The sequence below is a fragment of the Zingiber officinale genome, chromosome 3A, assembly GCF_018446385.1.
Source record: "Zingiber officinale cultivar Zhangliang chromosome 3A, Zo_v1.1, whole genome shotgun sequence".
NCBI classification, from domain to species: domain Eukaryota; kingdom Viridiplantae; phylum Streptophyta; class Magnoliopsida; order Zingiberales; family Zingiberaceae; genus Zingiber; species Zingiber officinale.
Window position 1 is genome coordinate 2,645,296 of NC_055990.1, and position 17,762 is coordinate 2,663,057.

The 17,762-nt window shown below is 40.2% G+C and overlaps 2 protein-coding genes, 1 long non-coding RNA gene and 1 pseudogene across 4 annotated transcripts; 3 read left to right on the forward strand and 1 right to left on the reverse strand.

Annotated features, from left to right (window-relative positions):
• The first annotated feature begins 3,455 nt into the window (after positions 1 to 3,455).
• LOC122053509 lies at positions 3,456 to 4,391 on the forward strand. The gene is made up of 3 exons (XR_006132211.1): positions 3,456 to 3,602; positions 3,677 to 3,773; positions 4,129 to 4,391. It is a non-coding gene; the product is annotated as an uncharacterized LOC122053509 (long non-coding RNA).
• Positions 4,392 to 6,333: 1,942 nt separating this feature from the next.
• Positions 6,334 to 12,264, forward strand: LOC122051026 (receptor-like protein 4). Of its 2 annotated transcripts, XM_042611935.1 has the most exons (9): positions 6,342 to 6,576; positions 6,654 to 7,706; positions 7,783 to 7,933; positions 8,566 to 8,637; positions 9,418 to 9,486; positions 10,442 to 10,510; positions 10,675 to 10,752; positions 10,879 to 11,084; positions 11,801 to 12,264. In XM_042611935.1, the coding sequence occupies exons 1-9, from the start codon at positions 6,468 to 6,470 to the stop codon at positions 11,905 to 11,907; spliced, it is 1,914 nt and encodes a 637-aa protein (XP_042467869.1). In that variant the 5' UTR covers positions 6,342 to 6,467; the 3' UTR covers positions 11,908 to 12,264. The 2 variants fall into 2 exon arrangements, with proteins under 2 accessions (XP_042467870.1, XP_042467869.1); XM_042611936.1 differs by lacking the exon at positions 11,801 to 12,264 and having other exon boundaries at positions 6,334 to 6,576; positions 10,887 to 11,084.
• A 386-nt stretch (positions 12,265 to 12,650) lies between these two features.
• Positions 12,651 to 15,187, forward strand: LOC122051028 (annotated as a pseudogene).
• A 541-nt stretch (positions 15,188 to 15,728) lies between these two features.
• On the reverse strand, positions 15,729 to 17,703 carry LOC122053460. The gene is made up of 4 exons (XM_042615513.1): positions 17,510 to 17,703; positions 17,362 to 17,395; positions 16,214 to 17,077; positions 15,729 to 16,002 (listed from the first exon to the last, which is right to left on the reverse strand). Exons 1-4 carry the CDS (start codon positions 17,701 to 17,703, stop codon positions 15,934 to 15,936), a joined length of 1,161 nt encoding a protein of 386 aa, XP_042471447.1. The 3' UTR covers positions 15,729 to 15,933.
• Between the last annotated feature and the right edge of the window lie 59 nt (positions 17,704 to 17,762).

The following is a 17,762-nucleotide window of genomic DNA, read 5'->3' on the forward strand; positions in this document are numbered from 1 at the left end:
AATGCCTTTTGCAATGGTATTTGTTTTCAGAGGTATAATATGTAACATACATACAAACATAATATAATATATTCCAGTTTGTTGATTATGGGTGTTTGTGGTAATATTTATATGTATCCTTGTGTATCCTTTTGTATCAATTGAATGTTCAATACTAATAATTTAGACTTTGATTTGGAGGCTCTGTTGGGATATTCTGTATTTTGTTGGATGGTTCATTTACTATCTAATACATATGGTGTCTTTACAAGAATTTGGAGCTGTACAAAAGGCGTTAGCAAAATATTATTAGTGATCCAAATGGTGCAATGTGCGGTTGTGTTTAATATGTGTGTTTGATTTGTTTTTTTCTTCCTTTTATCAGAAATCCTTTTACACTTTACAAACATGTCCTTTACAACATGTCCTTTGAATTAAGTATTGTAATATTTACAACTTCATCCTTTACAACTTCTATTCTTGTCCTCCCCAGTATCCTCTTTTTGGTTCAAATACATTGTTGTTAAATCTTAGGTCGTTGCAAATTAGTTCAATTTGGGGTCCTCTGGTTTTTGGTCAGGTTTGGTAACTGAAGACAAGGTCATTCTATTTGCCCGTCATTTTTTTTTAAATAAAGTGATGATCAATGTTTTTTAGTTTATTCTCTTTAAACATCACATTGGATTGATGAAAATATAGCTATTGTAACAAACAGCTTCATTCATTCCATAACAAACACACTACAAAGGTAACTATTATTTAAAAAAAAACAATCACATATTGCTAATTTCACACCTTATATTTCATTTCAACACTTTAGTTTTATAGTACTTGTTTTTGCTTTTTCTTTTCTGATTTGGAAACATTGAGATAATGTTATAATATGCCATGAAAGAAAAAGAATTGGAAATGAAATCACCAAGCCTCAAAGAAAAGATGCTTGTTTCTATAGTACTTCAAGCATTCTAAAAAGATATTTAATTCTTAAGTGACATGATTATTTTTCACTATCAAATTATTTTTTTTTTTGCCATTTATAAAGGCGTGTATACATTATTTCTTGTTGCAAGGAACTACTTAAGTTTGCTATACGGAAGAAAATTTTGTTTGTATATTGAGCAAAGAGTAAAGCAAATGCCTACAGAAGAAAGTAAAGAAGTTGGACTCTGAGAAAATGGATTTTATATTGAGAATTTATCATTTTATAATAGACAACAAATAAGAATATAAGATTAAGGATAAAGTATAAATTAATAGGAAGACGGTATATTGGTTTATTTTTTTTTTTTTTGTTTCATAGTCAAATAGCATTTGCTTTTTTTTTTTTGTAAATTAACTGTACAATATCAATCATTGAGTGTATTTTTGGGTGGGTGGGGTGGTGTTTGTTTATTTTTGATGGATGTGGATGGATGTGGGTTGAAACTCTGGCTGCCATGCCTGGCTTGATGAGTTATTCAGGTAGATTGATTGATGATCACCTTGTTTCTGTTTGTTGAGAAGTGAGAAATCATTGTTCTTCTTAACTGTTGTATGCTATGAGAAAATCGAAATATCATTAATGGTTGTAAATGTATGATGTAATGAATAAAATTTCATTCTATGAATTTTCCAATTTTCCAGTTAAAAATCAATTTATTTATGTTCTGTGAATTTTCTTTCCTCGTCTACAACTGAAATTTCCTAATATAAACCCAGTTATTATAATATTTCTTTTTCTTTTCTTTTACTTTATTCATTCTTTTCTTTTCTTTCTATTGTTCTTTCATTTTGTAAACCACAATTGTTCTGTTGGATGCTAATTACTTCTCCAAATTAATTAATTTTGTTCTTAGATTGCCTTTAGGTGGAGGAAACCTTTTTTGTGTTCTATTGAACTAGCTTGAGGACTAAGCATGCTGTGGGCTTTATTCTTCGCTGTAAAATTTTTATTCAAATTGTTATCGTTGGGGCTTCAGCACGCTATCGAAAAGTATGATACTCACTAGCTGATACGAACACTCATGTATATTTGTTTGAATGTTCCTTATGTTTATTGTTCCACTTCATTCTGTGTTCTGCGGATTTATTTTAATCAATTTTTCGTTATTGTCATAGATGAGAATGTTTCTTGTTTACAAGATGAAGAATGGTTCTTGAAGAAGGATCTATTGTCTCTTGTTGAAGTGGATTGTTCAAATGTTTCAGATGGATTGTCTAAATAAGCATGACTTAGAACTGAGTGAGTGACCAAGAGTTTAGGAGGAACTTCAAGAGACTCACATCTTTTTTAGTTGTGATTTTCAGTTTGACTACATCTTTTTTTGGATTGATTTATCAAATAACAAGTATATTGGAATAACTGAGGAGGCGTAAAGAGAATATCATTGCTGAAAGGAAAGGAAGAAAATGTCCAGTATTGCCATAAGAAAAAGGTTTCATGTCCAAATATCATTGCTGCCAAGAAAAGGTTGTTGTGTCCAAATGATCCCCCTGTTTGTAAAAGATGTTGTTGCTAAAAGATGAACTTTCTTTAAAAGACAAAACCGCTTGCCAGAGCATGAAAGAAGATGTTGTTGCTAGCTATGCTATAGCAGTTTTAAGCTGAGATGCTTGAGATGATGAAGCTAGAGCCAACTAGATGCTTGAGATTGTGAGAGAGCTTGAGTCATTATATAAATGTGATTTGAGAGGATTTGATGCCACTTTTTGTAATTGTTTATGTTCAGTGGAATTTTATTATATGTATTGTTGAGACTGGTTATGTTTAGGTATTTTTTGCTACAAGATTGTATGAATCATCTATATCGACAAGATTGTAATGAGGTTCTTACTTAGAATTTAGAAGTACGAATGTCTTTTAGGTTTTTTTTGTAAAATATATATTTTAGGTGTTTTTAAATATTCAAAGAAGGCTTCTAAACTTACTTTTTTGTAAAACTCATGATGAAAATGTCTTGGGATGAAATTAAATTAATCCAATTCTTCTACTGAACTGATGACCATGTCTCTTGGGATGAACTATATTATTCTACTCTCTCTTTAATGCTTCTTAATGCTTATTGCTATTGTTACTAGTAAAATTCAACCTTTCTTTATTCTTTTATAATTTAGTTTCAGATTTACTGAGTTGACTATATTGTCAAAAGACAGTTACTTAGGTTTGGTTATAACATTTTGAAGATGAATTTTCTTTCTTTTCATAGTGTGGTTCAACATAAGGTTTATAATTAATTGAATTGAATTGGATTGTTTGGCTATTTAATCTTGATTCAGATTTATCACAATCTTTTTACATTTGTACTCAAATCATATTTGGAATCATGAATTATATGATTCCTAGTAACTAGGCTTTTATATCCTAAGTCTGCCATCCAATGTGGGTGTGCTACTTGGTTTGGACAAAGCTCAAGCTCATGTGACTTGACTTGATACAATTGAGGACTAACATATCTTTCTAATTACTTGTATTGGCAAAATCCAAACATACTACCATTTGTTTTGAGGTAATTATGTTTTTGTTGGTCTCACAGATCCATATAACAGAAGACCAGATGCTATTCGGACCGAGCCCATATTTCTGGAAGAAGCATGTGTTTACTGGAAACTTGCAGGCTGCTTTAGCAATCTGAAACTCCGACAAGGTTTGTGTCCTCCAGAGAGCAGTATTGTTCTTATGCCTCTGATAGTGGGTCTTATTATATGCTAATTTTTTCAGATTTTGGTAGTTGGAACTCTGAGAGACCCAAGGATAAATGGTTTCTATATAACGAAGATGAGGAGAAAGCAGTTGATAGATATATTTCCTTTTCACGGTACATTTGAACAATTTCTTATTTATGTGCTAATGTGCTGAATCTTGTCCAATTACCAGTCATCAACCAAATCTTTCTTTTGGAAGCTGATAAAGAAATGAGTTTGTGTTCTTCTTGTAGGTCTGCAAATGGTTCAACGTTTGCAAAATATAGTTATTCCTGTTGTGGTTTCGTCTGTTATGATACTTTTCCCCCTGTGCTATCACTCGTTTTCCTTCGTTTCTTTCTATGAGAATTTGCCTCTTCTAAATGGCCATTAATTTACTAGAATGAGTTCTTTGATATTAAATTATCTTGAAGTATATTATTGTAAGCTTTATTATTTAATTGGCCATATATTTAATTGTACTTGCAGGCTGTGCTAAGTTCTTTATTGTCTTCGTTGAAGCTTCAATTGCTGCGGATTTTGGGCCCTCGAAACAAGCTTCTCTTGATGTAATACTCCCCAACTCATGTAACAAGAACTGATGACTTTTTGTGCTTAAACTGTAAGCTTATGCTATTCAATTTGTTTAACCTGTAATTTTCATGCAATCCTGCCATATTTTGGTGTTGGTTTGGACAGTATCTACATGATTGAGATATGACAATCTTATCTAATAGATCGAACTGCAGTTATAAGAACATGGATACATTGTTTACGTTTCTCTTCAGATCACAGTAAGCACATCGGGTTTTTGTTTTTTGTTTTTTGTTTTTTTGTCAATCCACATATTCTGTTTTTGCATTGACTAATTTAGGAATTGATTGGTTGATTGTCATGAAAGGTTTTTTTTTATTGGCCATTAGAGTAAATTTGAGAAGTAGGGATGGGTTATAGCGAATGGTATAACATCACTAGTGATTTGAATATTATGGGCATATGAGATGACTGGTATGAGTTTTAAATCTTTGTTGAATAAGGATTTATCTTACCTCTTGTGATTACGTCGTGTCTCGGAGGGCATTGATTTAAATTTGTTTTTTTTAAATAAAAATAATTTAGATATTTAGTTTTTTAACTGATTAATCTTTAAGGTAACTCATTTGGTCTAGTTTTTCATTGGCTACTAGATAAATCTAGGCGATGTAGATGGGTTTTGGTGAATTGCCTACCTAGCATCTCAAGTTATTTGAATACTGCGGTCGTATGATATGTAATGCAGAAGATTCAAATTTTTTTTTTATATATATCAGGTATTTAAATCTTACTATCTAACTAATCTTGAGTATATGATTTGACTTCACATTTTACCTATCAAATAAATTCAAAAACACGGTGGCTTATGATGTGGCGCTCCAAATTCACTAATAGTTCAATTGTTGTAGGTGTGCTCATGTCTCTTACCACTACACTAATTTTAGATGGCATTTCAAATTTGTTTATGTGATGTATAATGATAATAATGTTTACCCTAGGTGTCCCTTTACTATCTGTCCTAAAATCTCATGGAAGAAAGATAAATCATGATACTGAGTGACTTTTTAGGTAGGAAAACCATCTTAAGTGAATGAACCATAGGGATTCAATCCTTGTTGCTGTGATGCAAATATATCGCTCAAGTACCAATTCAGCTACGTCTGTGTGAGCAATTCAAATTGGTTTATGAAAAAAAAAGATGCTCCTTATCAACCTCACATTAAGATAATGGGAGGTAAATCAAGTATCAAGTGACCTCGTCCAATTTTACGGAAGTTTCTTTTCGACTATCAAGATAAATCAAGAAGCTCTTATAGGGGACGATCCATTAACCTAGCATTTTTAGTTAAATCGTCAATTAAAAGAAATTTAGCTGTTAATTTGCTAAAGTTGAGATTGTCCCACCATTACCTTAGGGCCAATTTAAATTTGTTTATTTAGTTAGTATTAAATATTCAGTTTATGTAGACTAATTCTGAGGATAATCGACTCGATTTCAAGAAAATTTCTTATTGTCCATTAGGGTAAATCTAGAAGCATTCATCGTGGGTGACCTATTAGTCCAACTTTTTTAGGTCAATCGTCCATTAAAAAAAATTTATCTATTAATTTACTCAAATTAAGATTAGATTCTTAGATATCAATAAAATTAAGATGTTTTACCGTTGCATCATTACCTTAGGACTATGTAAATTTATTTATTATAATAAAAATTAAAATCATGACCTTAATAACTTCTCCAATGCAGTCCCCCACGCTTTTGGACGGATAACACACCTTGCCTGATATTTTCATATTTATTGACAATTCAAATTGGCTTATGCGGCATATCTACCCGACTCGGCTATATATTTGAGCATATATATTAGAGTAAAATACATATTATTTATTCTGCGCGTTTAAATATTGTCGCTCCATACAATTAGATAAATTAGATCGTAAGGGTATTTCATCAATGCGTAACGGTCATAGTAAAGATGAGTATCCGGGGCATTTTACAAATCAGGTGAGGTCTTAGACCACGAGCCACGACACAGACTGAACTGTTCCACTAATTACGCAATTCATTTAATTCTTTTTCCGCTTTCTCATTGATTGAAAGTACTGTCTTTTGTTACGGTTGCACAGCCGATCACGGAGATAGCCTTTTCGTTTCCCGGTGGGCGGTGGGTAACAGACTGGCAACGCTATGCGTGGACTTGCATAATCACGGCGCGCATGAACGGCCGTGATTTGCGATCGCAGCCTTCGGTCATAAGCTGCCTTCCCCATCTCCACGATTCCAAGCTCGAGCCATGTCTCGCTGCTTCTTCTTCTTCTTCTTCTTCTTCTTCTTCCTTCCGCTCCTTTCTTCCGCTTCCGGAGGTGTAACGCCTGCTCCACCTTCCGATCCTTTCTCTGCTGGTATGCTTAGCTCACCCACATTGCCATGGTTTCCCCTTCTTGCCATTTTTCTGCTTAATTTTTCTTTGGGATCTCAGGCGTGGCGTTGAACATCGACTGCGGAGGCACCGCTAACTTCACGTCGGAGTTTGGGCGCTCCTGGGTGGCGGATCTCTACTACTCCGGTGGCGCCGCCGGGTTGGTGGCGGAGCCCCACCGGTTCCAGCTGCCGCAGGAGCGAACTCTCCGCTTTTTCCCTCCGGTTTCCTACGGCAAGAAGAACTGCTACGCTGTTCCCCTTCCCAACGGCCGCTATTATATTCGCACCTTCACCGTCTACGACAACTACGATTCCAAGCTCCGGAGCCCTAGCTTCGACGTCTCCTTCGAAGGCACGCTCGTATTCACCTTGCATTCCCCCTGGCCCGAGGCCGCTGCCCGCTCTGGTGCTTATTCTGACTTTATCGCCGCCGTCCCCGACGGCAGCGCCACCCTTTGCTTCTACAGCATCGCCACCGACCCACCTGTCATTGCCTCCCTCGAGATCGCTGCCATTCACCCACTCGCCTACGATGCTGCCTCCACCGGCACAGATCTCATCCTCATCAATTATGGCCGCCTCACAGCTGGTTCCTCCCTCTTCGGTCCTGGATTCTCTAACGACTCCGACGCTTTCTCCAGGGTCTGGCAACCTGATGCCGGATACCGAAACCCGAATGTCTCAGTCAAGGCGCTATCCGCTGGGGGACACCAAATATTCGGTGCCAACCAGGCCCCAAATTACTTCCCTGTCAAGCTGTACGAGACAGCCGTCACAACCGTCAATCTTGGGGACACTCTTGAATTCTTGCTGCCGGTGGACACGCGGCTAGACTACATGCTTTGGTTTCACTTTGCGGAGATAGATTCTGGGGTGAACGCTGCAGCACAGAGGGTGTTCGATGTGTTCATCGGCCAAGAGAAAGTGTCGAGTATTGACATCTACAAGGAGGTCGGAGGGTTCACAGCCTTCAAGTGGAGTTACATAGTGAGAAACTTGACAAGCAGGCCCTTAAGTGTGAAGCTGGTGCCGGTGGCTGCAAAGCCCATTATTTGTGGACTTGAGAATTATGCTATGGTGCCATTGGACATGGTCACGGTGTCAAGTCAAGGTGGGTGGTCAGGAACATGAATTGGGATTACACTTTGCTACTAGGAATAGTTTCGAGCTGATTGTCTTTTTGATAGTGTTGGCGATGCAGGCATTGAAGGAATCACTGCGGGTACCAGATAGGATGGGCTGGAACGGCGACCCGTGTGCTCCTTCCACGTGGGATACTTGGGAGGGTGTCACTTGCCATCTCAGTGAGAACGGACAAAATCTTGTTGTCACTCAATTGTAAGCAATCACATCTCATTCTATCATTCTATGAACTGATTATCTCCGGATGTTAATACAAATGTTGGTGGCATATTTTATTTTTAGTCTCATATTCGTACAATTTTTTTAGTAGTCTCCATTATCTGCAATCTCTTCTATCAGTATGCATAGGCTTCTTCCAATTGTCGACAGAATTTGAAAACGTGCATCAATTATTACTACATGAGAAATAAGGTTCTTCTTTTAATGGACATTATTGTTTGGTTGAATTGGTTATTCTTTAGTAGCAAAATATCAGTGAAATCACCAAGCATGCTTAGAAAAGAAACTTGGGATTATCTGCAGTATGCTTTATTCTTTGATTATCACTATGCTTCATTTATGGAGATCAAATCAATATTATTTTTCCTTGCTTCTAGCCAACTTCTATTGTATGATATTGTACTTTTGTTTGCATGGTCTATCATCTAATAATATTTTATTTGCATGGGCTATACATAGTGGTCTAAATAGATATCCCAATACCAACATGTTCTTTATTGTATTAATTACATTAAACATAAGTTAATCTATGTAGGATTCTGGATACGACTTCAAAAACCTGAGGGTTTACTTCTAACTTGCTTAACTTTTCATGTTTTGATTTACAGGGACTTAGGAAGTCAAGGTTTGAAAGGATATATTAGTGATAAAATAAATCTCTTAACACACTTGGTAAACTTGTAAGTATTAGTTAATTTATCACAACTTACACAATTTCCTTCATGCTAATTTCTTTTATAGTTGTTCCTTTATGGTGTATGAGTCATCATCATCATTAGTAAGCTGTATTTGTCTCAATTATCTGGATAGACCACAATCACATTAATTTTTCCCTCCATGCAAGGCTACAACGCTTGAGGGGCCTGACTTTATAGAAAAAATTAGTTGATATTCATATTCAAAGGTTTAGACAATTTAAAACTGACTGTCTTGGCCTAATGAAACTCTCAACCTCTTCTTCATTCAGGCTTGGCACTAGTGTTGGTTTTTATTTTTTGTGGTGTATGTTAGAAATGAAAATGACTGAAAAAAAGAGTCACCACAAACTGCTCTGTTCCAATATGTGTGATCATATGGGTAGCATTTACTCCATATTATCTGTTTTTTTATTTCTCATAAAGTCATGATGCCATGAACTTCAGCACTGTAATTGATCTTTACAAGATTTAAGAATTTAGCAAAGGTTAATATGACAGTAAATTTGTTATATGCTTAAGAAAAATAACTATTGTATGTACCAACTTGAGGGTCATTTAGTTTAGCTATAGTATCTGTTTATGAACCAAACAACAATATCATTTTCAATCTGCACAGTATCAATTTGGCTTCATTAGAGCACCCCTTTGTTTTTTCTTTCAAATCACTTTTTCTATTTGAGCTTTTAAAATTATTTTTAACAGGCATATGGACTCAACTTTCACTTTACCTATCTCATGTGGGTACAATTAACCATCTGACAGGAACTTGAGCTCTAATTCTTTGGGAGGAAGTTTGCCAACAGATTTTGGTCTTGGGTCCTTAGTAAGCTTGTGAGTATCTTGATAATCATTTCCAATTAGTTACAATGTTTTTTTCCCCTCCTATGCCTAACTCCATTTGGAAGTGCTTATTGTTCTTTTGTGCAAGTCAAACTGCCTCTTGTTAAAGGTTAGTTATGCAAGTTTGTTAGTGATAGAATATCTTGCTTGTAAGACTTAGGAATTGTTATGAGAACTGTTTTTTTTAAAATACTTTAACGATCATACTTTAGAGATTATTTCGGTGAATTGAACTTATATTTTTATTATTCCTTTTTCTGAGTCTCCTTATATATTGAACAAGTCATTTAGGTTGTTATAAATTACTTGTTGCTTAATAGAGTTTTTCAAACAAGAGAGAAAGTAAATCATTGTTCAGATATTTTGTACCAGTAGATCAACAGATATCATCATTATTCACCCTCTTGTCCTTGTCCATGAGGCCTTCTTTGCCCTTCGCTGTCATTAGAGAAGTGGCCACCCTTAGTGCATCAAACACAAAAACATGCTTTTTATGTTTTATAAAAAAAAAATTCATTCATAGCTTTTTCTCAAAAAAATATTTTAATAAGAATCATATTTTACGTGAAACAAATGGAGCCTACATAACAGCTACAAGTTCTAGAATAGAAAGCTTTGTAAGAATGGTTCTGCAGCATGCTTGATGGGTAACTGCCTAATATTTTTTCTAAACTTCTAGAGTATCTGACATTGTACATTTTTCTTACATGGTAAACTTACCATGAAAGCACAGACATTAGAAAAACCATTTTATATCCACTAATGTTCTGCTTCATAACTTAGAAATAAATACTCTGTGTGAAGGTTAAACCATCATTGTATTGCCGAGCTAAATATTGTGGGTTTTGGATCGTGAGGATTGTTCTGATGCTATCTCAAGAAGACTCTAGCATGATTCTCATTTTCCATTAGTCATAAGTAACTTACTGTTGTTTTCATTTGTCAGGGACCTGTCTTCAAATCAGTTTACAGGGAGTATTCCAGATACCTTGGGTTCCTCAAACTTGCAAATTGTGTGAGTTGATAAATATGCTCTCTCTGTTGCTTTTGTCATTGTGATTATCCTTAATTGTGCAATTCTATACATTTAAGTTTCTGAAAACGTTCTGTAGAAGTTTATTTACTAAATATGAATCCTTCACTTTCTAATATAACTTGTGGCTATCATTTTTCAATCAGATTGTTAAACAACAATCAATTGGATGGACAAGTTCCTGAGAAAGTTTATTCAATTGGTGTACATGGTGGAATCATAGAGTAAGTTTTGCTCATCATCATCTGTTATTGAGAGAAAGTGGTATCTAAACCGCGTAGATGTCTTGCAGTGCATGTTTGGTTACATAAATTCCTTTTAAAAATATCAACTAATTTTTTCTCGTTCAGCCTTTCAGGTAATAAAGGTCTTTGTGGTGTTCCCACTTTACCAGCATGTCCTTTATTTTGGGACAAGGGTGGTCTTTCATTAGCTGGCAAGATTGCAATTGGCTTATCATGCGTTTTTATTTTCATTTTACTTCTCGTCATTTATATTTTCTGCATAAGAAGGGGAAGCAGCGATTATGATTTTGAGTTTCCTCAAGACTTAATATGTGAGTAAACTAATTCAAGAATTATTCTTAGTTTTGAACTTTTATTTATTATGATTGTGCCTTGAGAAGATTTCAACTTGATGGATACAAATTGACACTTCATCAAGTAATCAGGTTGAAAAATAATTATCATACTGTGATTCTATAAGCTTCCCCTTAGTATTTGTTTCTGCTACCACCACTTGTGTGAGGCTAGAAAGAATAGACAGATCTTAACTCTGTGATGATATTGTGACTAAAATAAGAGCATGCACAATCAGATGGTAATTTGCTATAGGTATTATGAGCCATGAGCAGTGGGTTTAGTCCTAGATTGAACATTTTGGTTTAGGATTTAAGCTCTAGTCCTATGTACTTTGTAATGAGTGTTTCTTAATGATAAGAATATTACATTTAGGATTTCAGGTTAAGTCCCATTTTTACAATGTTGACCAGTATGTGATGAGTGATTCTTCAAGATCAGAATAACACAATATTCCTTTAATCCTTTCTACCACTTTAGCCAGACAGCAAGTTCTTTTGTCACTCGTACTCAGTGTCAATTTTTGGTGTGACTACTGATGACTTTAAGATTTTAATAACTCTCATACTACATTTGGAGATGTATAACAGCTATAAGCTAGATTGTTTAAATACTTCCAAGTGCTTATCTTTGCTTGTAAGTTGCAAATCCTAGCCACTTCCACTTACTAAAATGTTCTGCATTCGTCTCTCAGCAATTGCAGCAAAAAGAAACAGGTACCAGAGACAGAAGCTTATGCTTGTGGAGCTGGAAGAAGCGTCAAACTCTACAAGTTTTCCTAGCAGCTCAAACACTCATTAGCAACCTCTTAGCATAAGATGATAAAAGATTGCTTAGTTTTCTCGATTTGGAAGACTAAATCAGATGCCCATGCGCACTCATTCTTTGGTGGTAGCAGAGATATTGCATTGAACGACTCATCTAAACGCCGGAAGGACCTCGTTTGAATTCACCAACGAAGTGTGTATATTATAAGATATGAAAGTGGAAGAAGCCAATTATGTCCCGTAGTATATGAATCTGTAGGGATCATTAGATTTGGAGAATTTTTTGCATTTCCTTGGTCTAGATGATATGTAGATTGGTTGATTCATGGATTCAACATTTTTGTGTGCGAGGTTCTCTGCAAAACTTACAAATGTGGATTTTATTGACAAATTAACAATAATTAATGTCGTTGATGTCAGTTCATTGTGATCATTATCATATTTAGTGCTTTGCGAGTATTTCTTTAACAGAATTTATTATTTTAGTTTGGCAGTTAGGCGAAGTGCACCAGAGACAGTCAATTCTCCACTCACCTTCATTCATTGGACCGTAGCAAGTCAAATCCCGGTTCTCTTCCAGCAACGTTGACACACACTTTGACTCGAGTATATGGAGGTCAGAAATGTGGACGAGATAGACCATCCTTCTTCTTTCCACACGTACTTTCTCTCAATCTTCCTCGCCTGTGATTGCGCAGAGACGTCGCCCCAATCTGAGCGATTGCTTCCCAGTTGCCAAATCGCCCACCATTCTCCACCACGTTGATCACGCTCCTGCTTCCTCCATGAAGTGAGACGAACAGAGCCATCACTGCTTCGTCCCCAAACCTTCGTGGCCATGGAGTTCAGCTCCTCGAAGCTCCTTCTCTGTGCTGTTCTCTGTTTCACCTTGTTTCCCCTTCCGCTCGCCGTGAATCAGGAGGGCGTCGCCCTGCTCTCCTTCAAATCCTCCGTCAGAGAGGACCCGGGCGGTTCCATGGCCTCCTGGAACGCCTCCACCTCCGACCCCTGCGCTTGGAATGGCGTCACTTGCCGGGAAGGGAAGGTCGTCGCCCTCGCCCTCCCAAAGAGCCGGCTTTTGGGCTCCCTCCCTCCCTCCCTCGGCGACCTCCCGGCTCTCCGCCATATCAACCTCCGGAACAACCGGCTTCGGGGACGCCTCCCCCCGGGGCTCTTCTCCGCCGCCGGCCTCCAAAGCTTGGTGCTTTCCGGCAACTTCCTCACCGGCGCCGTCCCTCCGCAGGTCGACGCCCTCTCCGCCCTCCAAATCTTCGACCTTTCCGACAACTCGCTCGATGGGACCATACCCGCTTCGATCGCCCACTGCAAGCGGCTGAGGGTTCTCGATTTGAGCCACAACAACTTCTCCGGCGCCCTCCCCGTCGGATTCGGCACCAATCTTACGGCTATGGAGAGACTGACCCTTTCTTACAACAGATTGAACGGCTCGATCCCTAGCGATTTAGGGAACCTGTCGAGCCTCACCGGCACGCTTGATCTCTGCACAATGATTTCTCCGGTCCAATTCCGGCGAGCCTTGGAAATTTACCGGAGCGGATCTACGTCGATCTCGCATTCAACAATCTGAGCGGTCCGATTCCGCAGAACGGAGCTTTCCTGAACCGAGGGCCGACTGCATTTATCGGAAACCCTAATCTCTGCGGACCGCCATTGAAGAACCACCCCTGTCCTCCTCCTTCCGCCAGCCCGCCCCAATTTCCTTCTTTCCCAAGCGATCGATTGCCCGTGCCTTCTTCGGATGGCAGAAACAGTTCGAGCGGTCTCAGCAAAAGATCCGTGATTGCTATAGCAGTCGGCGATGCGCTCGCAATCGGCCTCATCGCAATGCTCTTCTTCTTCTGCTACAGGAGGGCAATTTCTTCCAAGAACAAGGCACAAACTGAGAACAAAAAAGGGGGCCTTTGCTGCGGCAAAGACGGATCCGAGGTTTCCGCAGAGAACGTCGAGCAATTCGATCTCATACCGCTGGACAAGCAAGTGCGTTTCGACTTGGACGATCTCCTAAAGGGATCTGCTTTTGTGCTGGGGAAGAGCGCGATTGGGATGGTCTACAAGGTGGTGCTGGACGACGGCCTCACACTCGCAGTGAGAAGGTTAGGCGACGGCGGATCGCAGAGGTTCAAAGATTTCCAAACCGAGGTGCAATCCATCGGCAAAGTGAGGCATCCCAACATCGTTCAACTAAGAGCTTATTACTGGTCGGCCGACGAGAAGCTTCTGATATACGACTATATTCCGAACGGCAACCTCGCCGGTGCAATTCACGGTATGGAATATGGATCCACAGTGTTTGGATCATTACTAATTAAATTTTGCCCTGATTGATCTTTCCATATTCTTAATTTGCAATCTAGTCGATATGATTGTGATTGTTTTTCCATTCCATTGATGGTCGTTCACAGGAAGTTCATCGGAGCTGAACTTTGCACCACTGCCATGGATCGTTAGACTCAAGATCATGAAGGGAGTTGCAAGAGGTTTGGCCTTCTTGCACGAGTTCAGCCCCAAGAAGTATGTCCATGGGGATCTTAGACCCGGTAACATACTCCTCGGGTTAGATATGGATCCATACATATCCGACTTCGGGCTCGGGCACCTAGCCAACATGGCCGGAAAGGCTAGCGAACTCTCAGTCGCTTCATCTAGTCCTGTCTGGATCGATAGATTGTTCTACCAAGCTCCTGAAGCCTTGAAATCTCTCCGGCCGTCACAGAAGTGGGACGTGTATTCGTATGGCGTGATGCTACTAGAATTGATTTCTGGAAGACCCCCATCTGTTGTAATGGATACCTCAGACATGGATTTAGTTCGGTTTGTTCAGGTTTCGATCGAGGAGAAGAGAAGCCTGTTGGATGTCATAGACCCTTACTTGACGCGAGAACTCGAAAGAGAAGGCGACATTACTGCAGCCCTCAAGGTCGCATTAGCCTGCGTGCAGTTCAATCCCGAAAACAGACCCTCAATGAGGCACGTCCTCGACTCGTTGGAGAGTTTGGCAAGCTAAGGTGAAGAATGTATGTTGCTCCCTCTCCTTGAGCTAAAGCAGTGATGGTTCTTTAGAATGATCTTTGTAGAATGATGCATCAAGAAAATAAACTTCTCTCTTTGTAGATGAAAATGCAAGCCTACTTTGAGACGACCAACGGAAAGGTTGCAAGCCTTCCCACGATGATTAATCCTACTATTTAATCCATGTGATTAACTGCTAAACAGCCCGATCTCAACCGATTAGGCAGTTCCACAGTCAAATAAAAACGATTTGGTGCGCAATTATTGATGAACCCCCAGCCTGTACATAAAATAGAAAGCTTATAAGAGAGAAAATTTCAATTTAGCCCTATTTTTATAAGTATTGTCACAATGCGAATTTTATCATGTAGTGCCGTCGCTTTCCTAATGTTAGAGAAATGTCTATGAGTAGAGGCTACTAGATAAATAATAAAACTGTAAGGGGATTACTAAAAATTATTTTTTTTTAAGATGGAAAAAATAAAAATTTCGTCGACTTCTGGGTTAATCCATCTCAACATTCCAGTGGATTGGTGGCGACACGCGAAAGCAAATATCCACGCGTTGGGAGGTGACAGCGACGGCGGCGGCGACGGCGGCGACGACCCGTTCCAATGTTGGGAAGGAGCGCGGAGTTGACTGACCCAAACTCCGACGGCCGTGGTTGAAGCAGAACAGACGCCGCCGACGCGGCGGCCTCTGCTCTTCCCCTGCCACCGGGGAAAAGACTGCGATCGAGTCGGAGTTTTTGTCTGGAAGCAAATAATAGATGACACCTTGCGGTTTGTTTAATCGAAATTCGGCTCAATCGACAGGATCGATCCCTTCTGGAACAGAGCGACAGTTGGAACTCATAAAACAGGACGATTACAGGACGAATTTTTGACGCAATGAGGGTTTTCTACGATGTCAAAGTAGCGAATTCTGAAAGAAAAGATGATTTTTTTTCCGCCCTTACTATTGTCTTTTGTAGGAGAAACCCATGGCTGGACGATACGGAGTCCGAGGCGTCGCGTCCCTCGCGGTAGGGTTACCGCTGTTCTGGGACCTTGTAGCTGTCGGCGGCGATCTCCGTCAGCCACGAGCCGGGGAATAGCGCCTGCAGAGGAGGAGCATCGAAAGAGATTAATACGAGAAGTGATTGAGCATTAAGAAGAAAGAAACAACGGAAATAGTGCGTTCGAATCGGAGAGGAGCGGGGAAATCATGAAAAAAAGAAAAGGAAATGGGGATCTTATGGATCAGAAGGGTGAACAGAACGTCGACGGAGGAAGGAAAATGGAAGAGAAAGCGGGACGAAGAAATCTCACCTCGAGCTGCTTTTGGATGACTCTCGGCCGCTTCCTTGGCCGGCGGCGAGCCCTGCACCCGGTCACGGCGTAGATGTCCTCGTCGATCTCCTCTTTCGTGAGCGAGATCGAGAACCTAGGCCGCTCCTTTCTCCTAGGACCCTCCGACCTCAGCCGGACCGTCCTTTTCTCCGCCGTGGGCGGCGGCGGCGGAGGGGAAACACTCCGGCGCCGCTCGATCTCCCTCGACGCACCGCGCCGCGTCCTCAGATTCCATGGAAGTGCCTTAGAGCCGTCGGAAGCCTCGAGATCGGGCGTCAACTCCGGCACCGGAGCCGGCTCAGTCTCGCCGCTGCCTTTGGGCAGCACCAACTTCATCCGGTCCGCTGCCTCACGGAGGTGAACCAACAGGCGTTCCCTGACCTCCTCAACTCCCGAGTCGTCTCCGTCGCTGCGGCCGCTATCCGGGACACGGATCCGAGGGCACGCCGACTCCGACGGAGATCGCCGTTCGCCGGCGTCGGCGGTCTCCTCCTTGCCCATGCAACGGACCCCCCTATGCCTGCCCCACGTCTTCAAGATCTGGAAGGGGAAGCCTTGGAGGAGGCTCCCCTGCGTCCCTCGGAGAGGGAGCCGAGATTCGGCGGCTGCCGCCGTCTCCGGGGACGGATTCGGGCGCCTGGATGGCGTCTCCCGCGAGATGACCATGCCGAAGGCGAAGGAAGGGGAGCGTCCGGCAGCGGATTCCAAAACTGGCGGAGAAGGGGAAGGAGATGATTTGACGGCGAGGTCGGAGTGGGTTGGCGTGATGGCGAGCCTACGGCCTACAGGAGGAGGTAAGTCAGAACGAAGAAGAGCAAATGAGCAATGGCCGGTCGAGGGTTTCTTATAGTAAGGGAATAATATTAATAATTACAAATAATTTCTGATTTTTATTATAGTTAAAGGGAATAATAAGATTTCTCAAAAATATTTTAAAATTTATTATTTATTATTCGACTTAACCAATTTTTATCATTTCAGAATAGGAATTACGGTGATGTTGTACTTTCTATTTTTTATTTCCATTTTTTTTTATCATTAACGTGTAGGGATATGTGCGGTCGTGTGTATGATAGTGATCAGAGAGATTTTTATGCGCGCTCTTCTGGAGTGGGCCCTTCACTGACCGTGGTTACGTGGACGTCTGGGTAGAGTTTTGATCTGTAATAAGATAAATATGCGAATGTAGCAGCAGTTTGACCATGACAACTGAACTAAGATATTAATTGTTCGCAATTTTATGGGAATTATTTATTTTATTTATAAAAAAAATACGAAGAGCTTCGAGAGAAGGGTATTCGGGGAATCGTCCGGCGACCACCGACGCCTTGTAATGTAGAGGACGGAGGAGATGGCGAAGGAGAGAGCAGGACGACGGTGGCGGCGTGCGGATCTAGCGCCGTCTCACCTTCCCTACGACGCTTTGCAGATGTTGGAATACAAAGGAACTTCGCACTGCGTTGAACCATCGGTCGACTGTCGTCACGTCGGAGAGCGACGAACGACACGATGCGGTAAACGATTATAT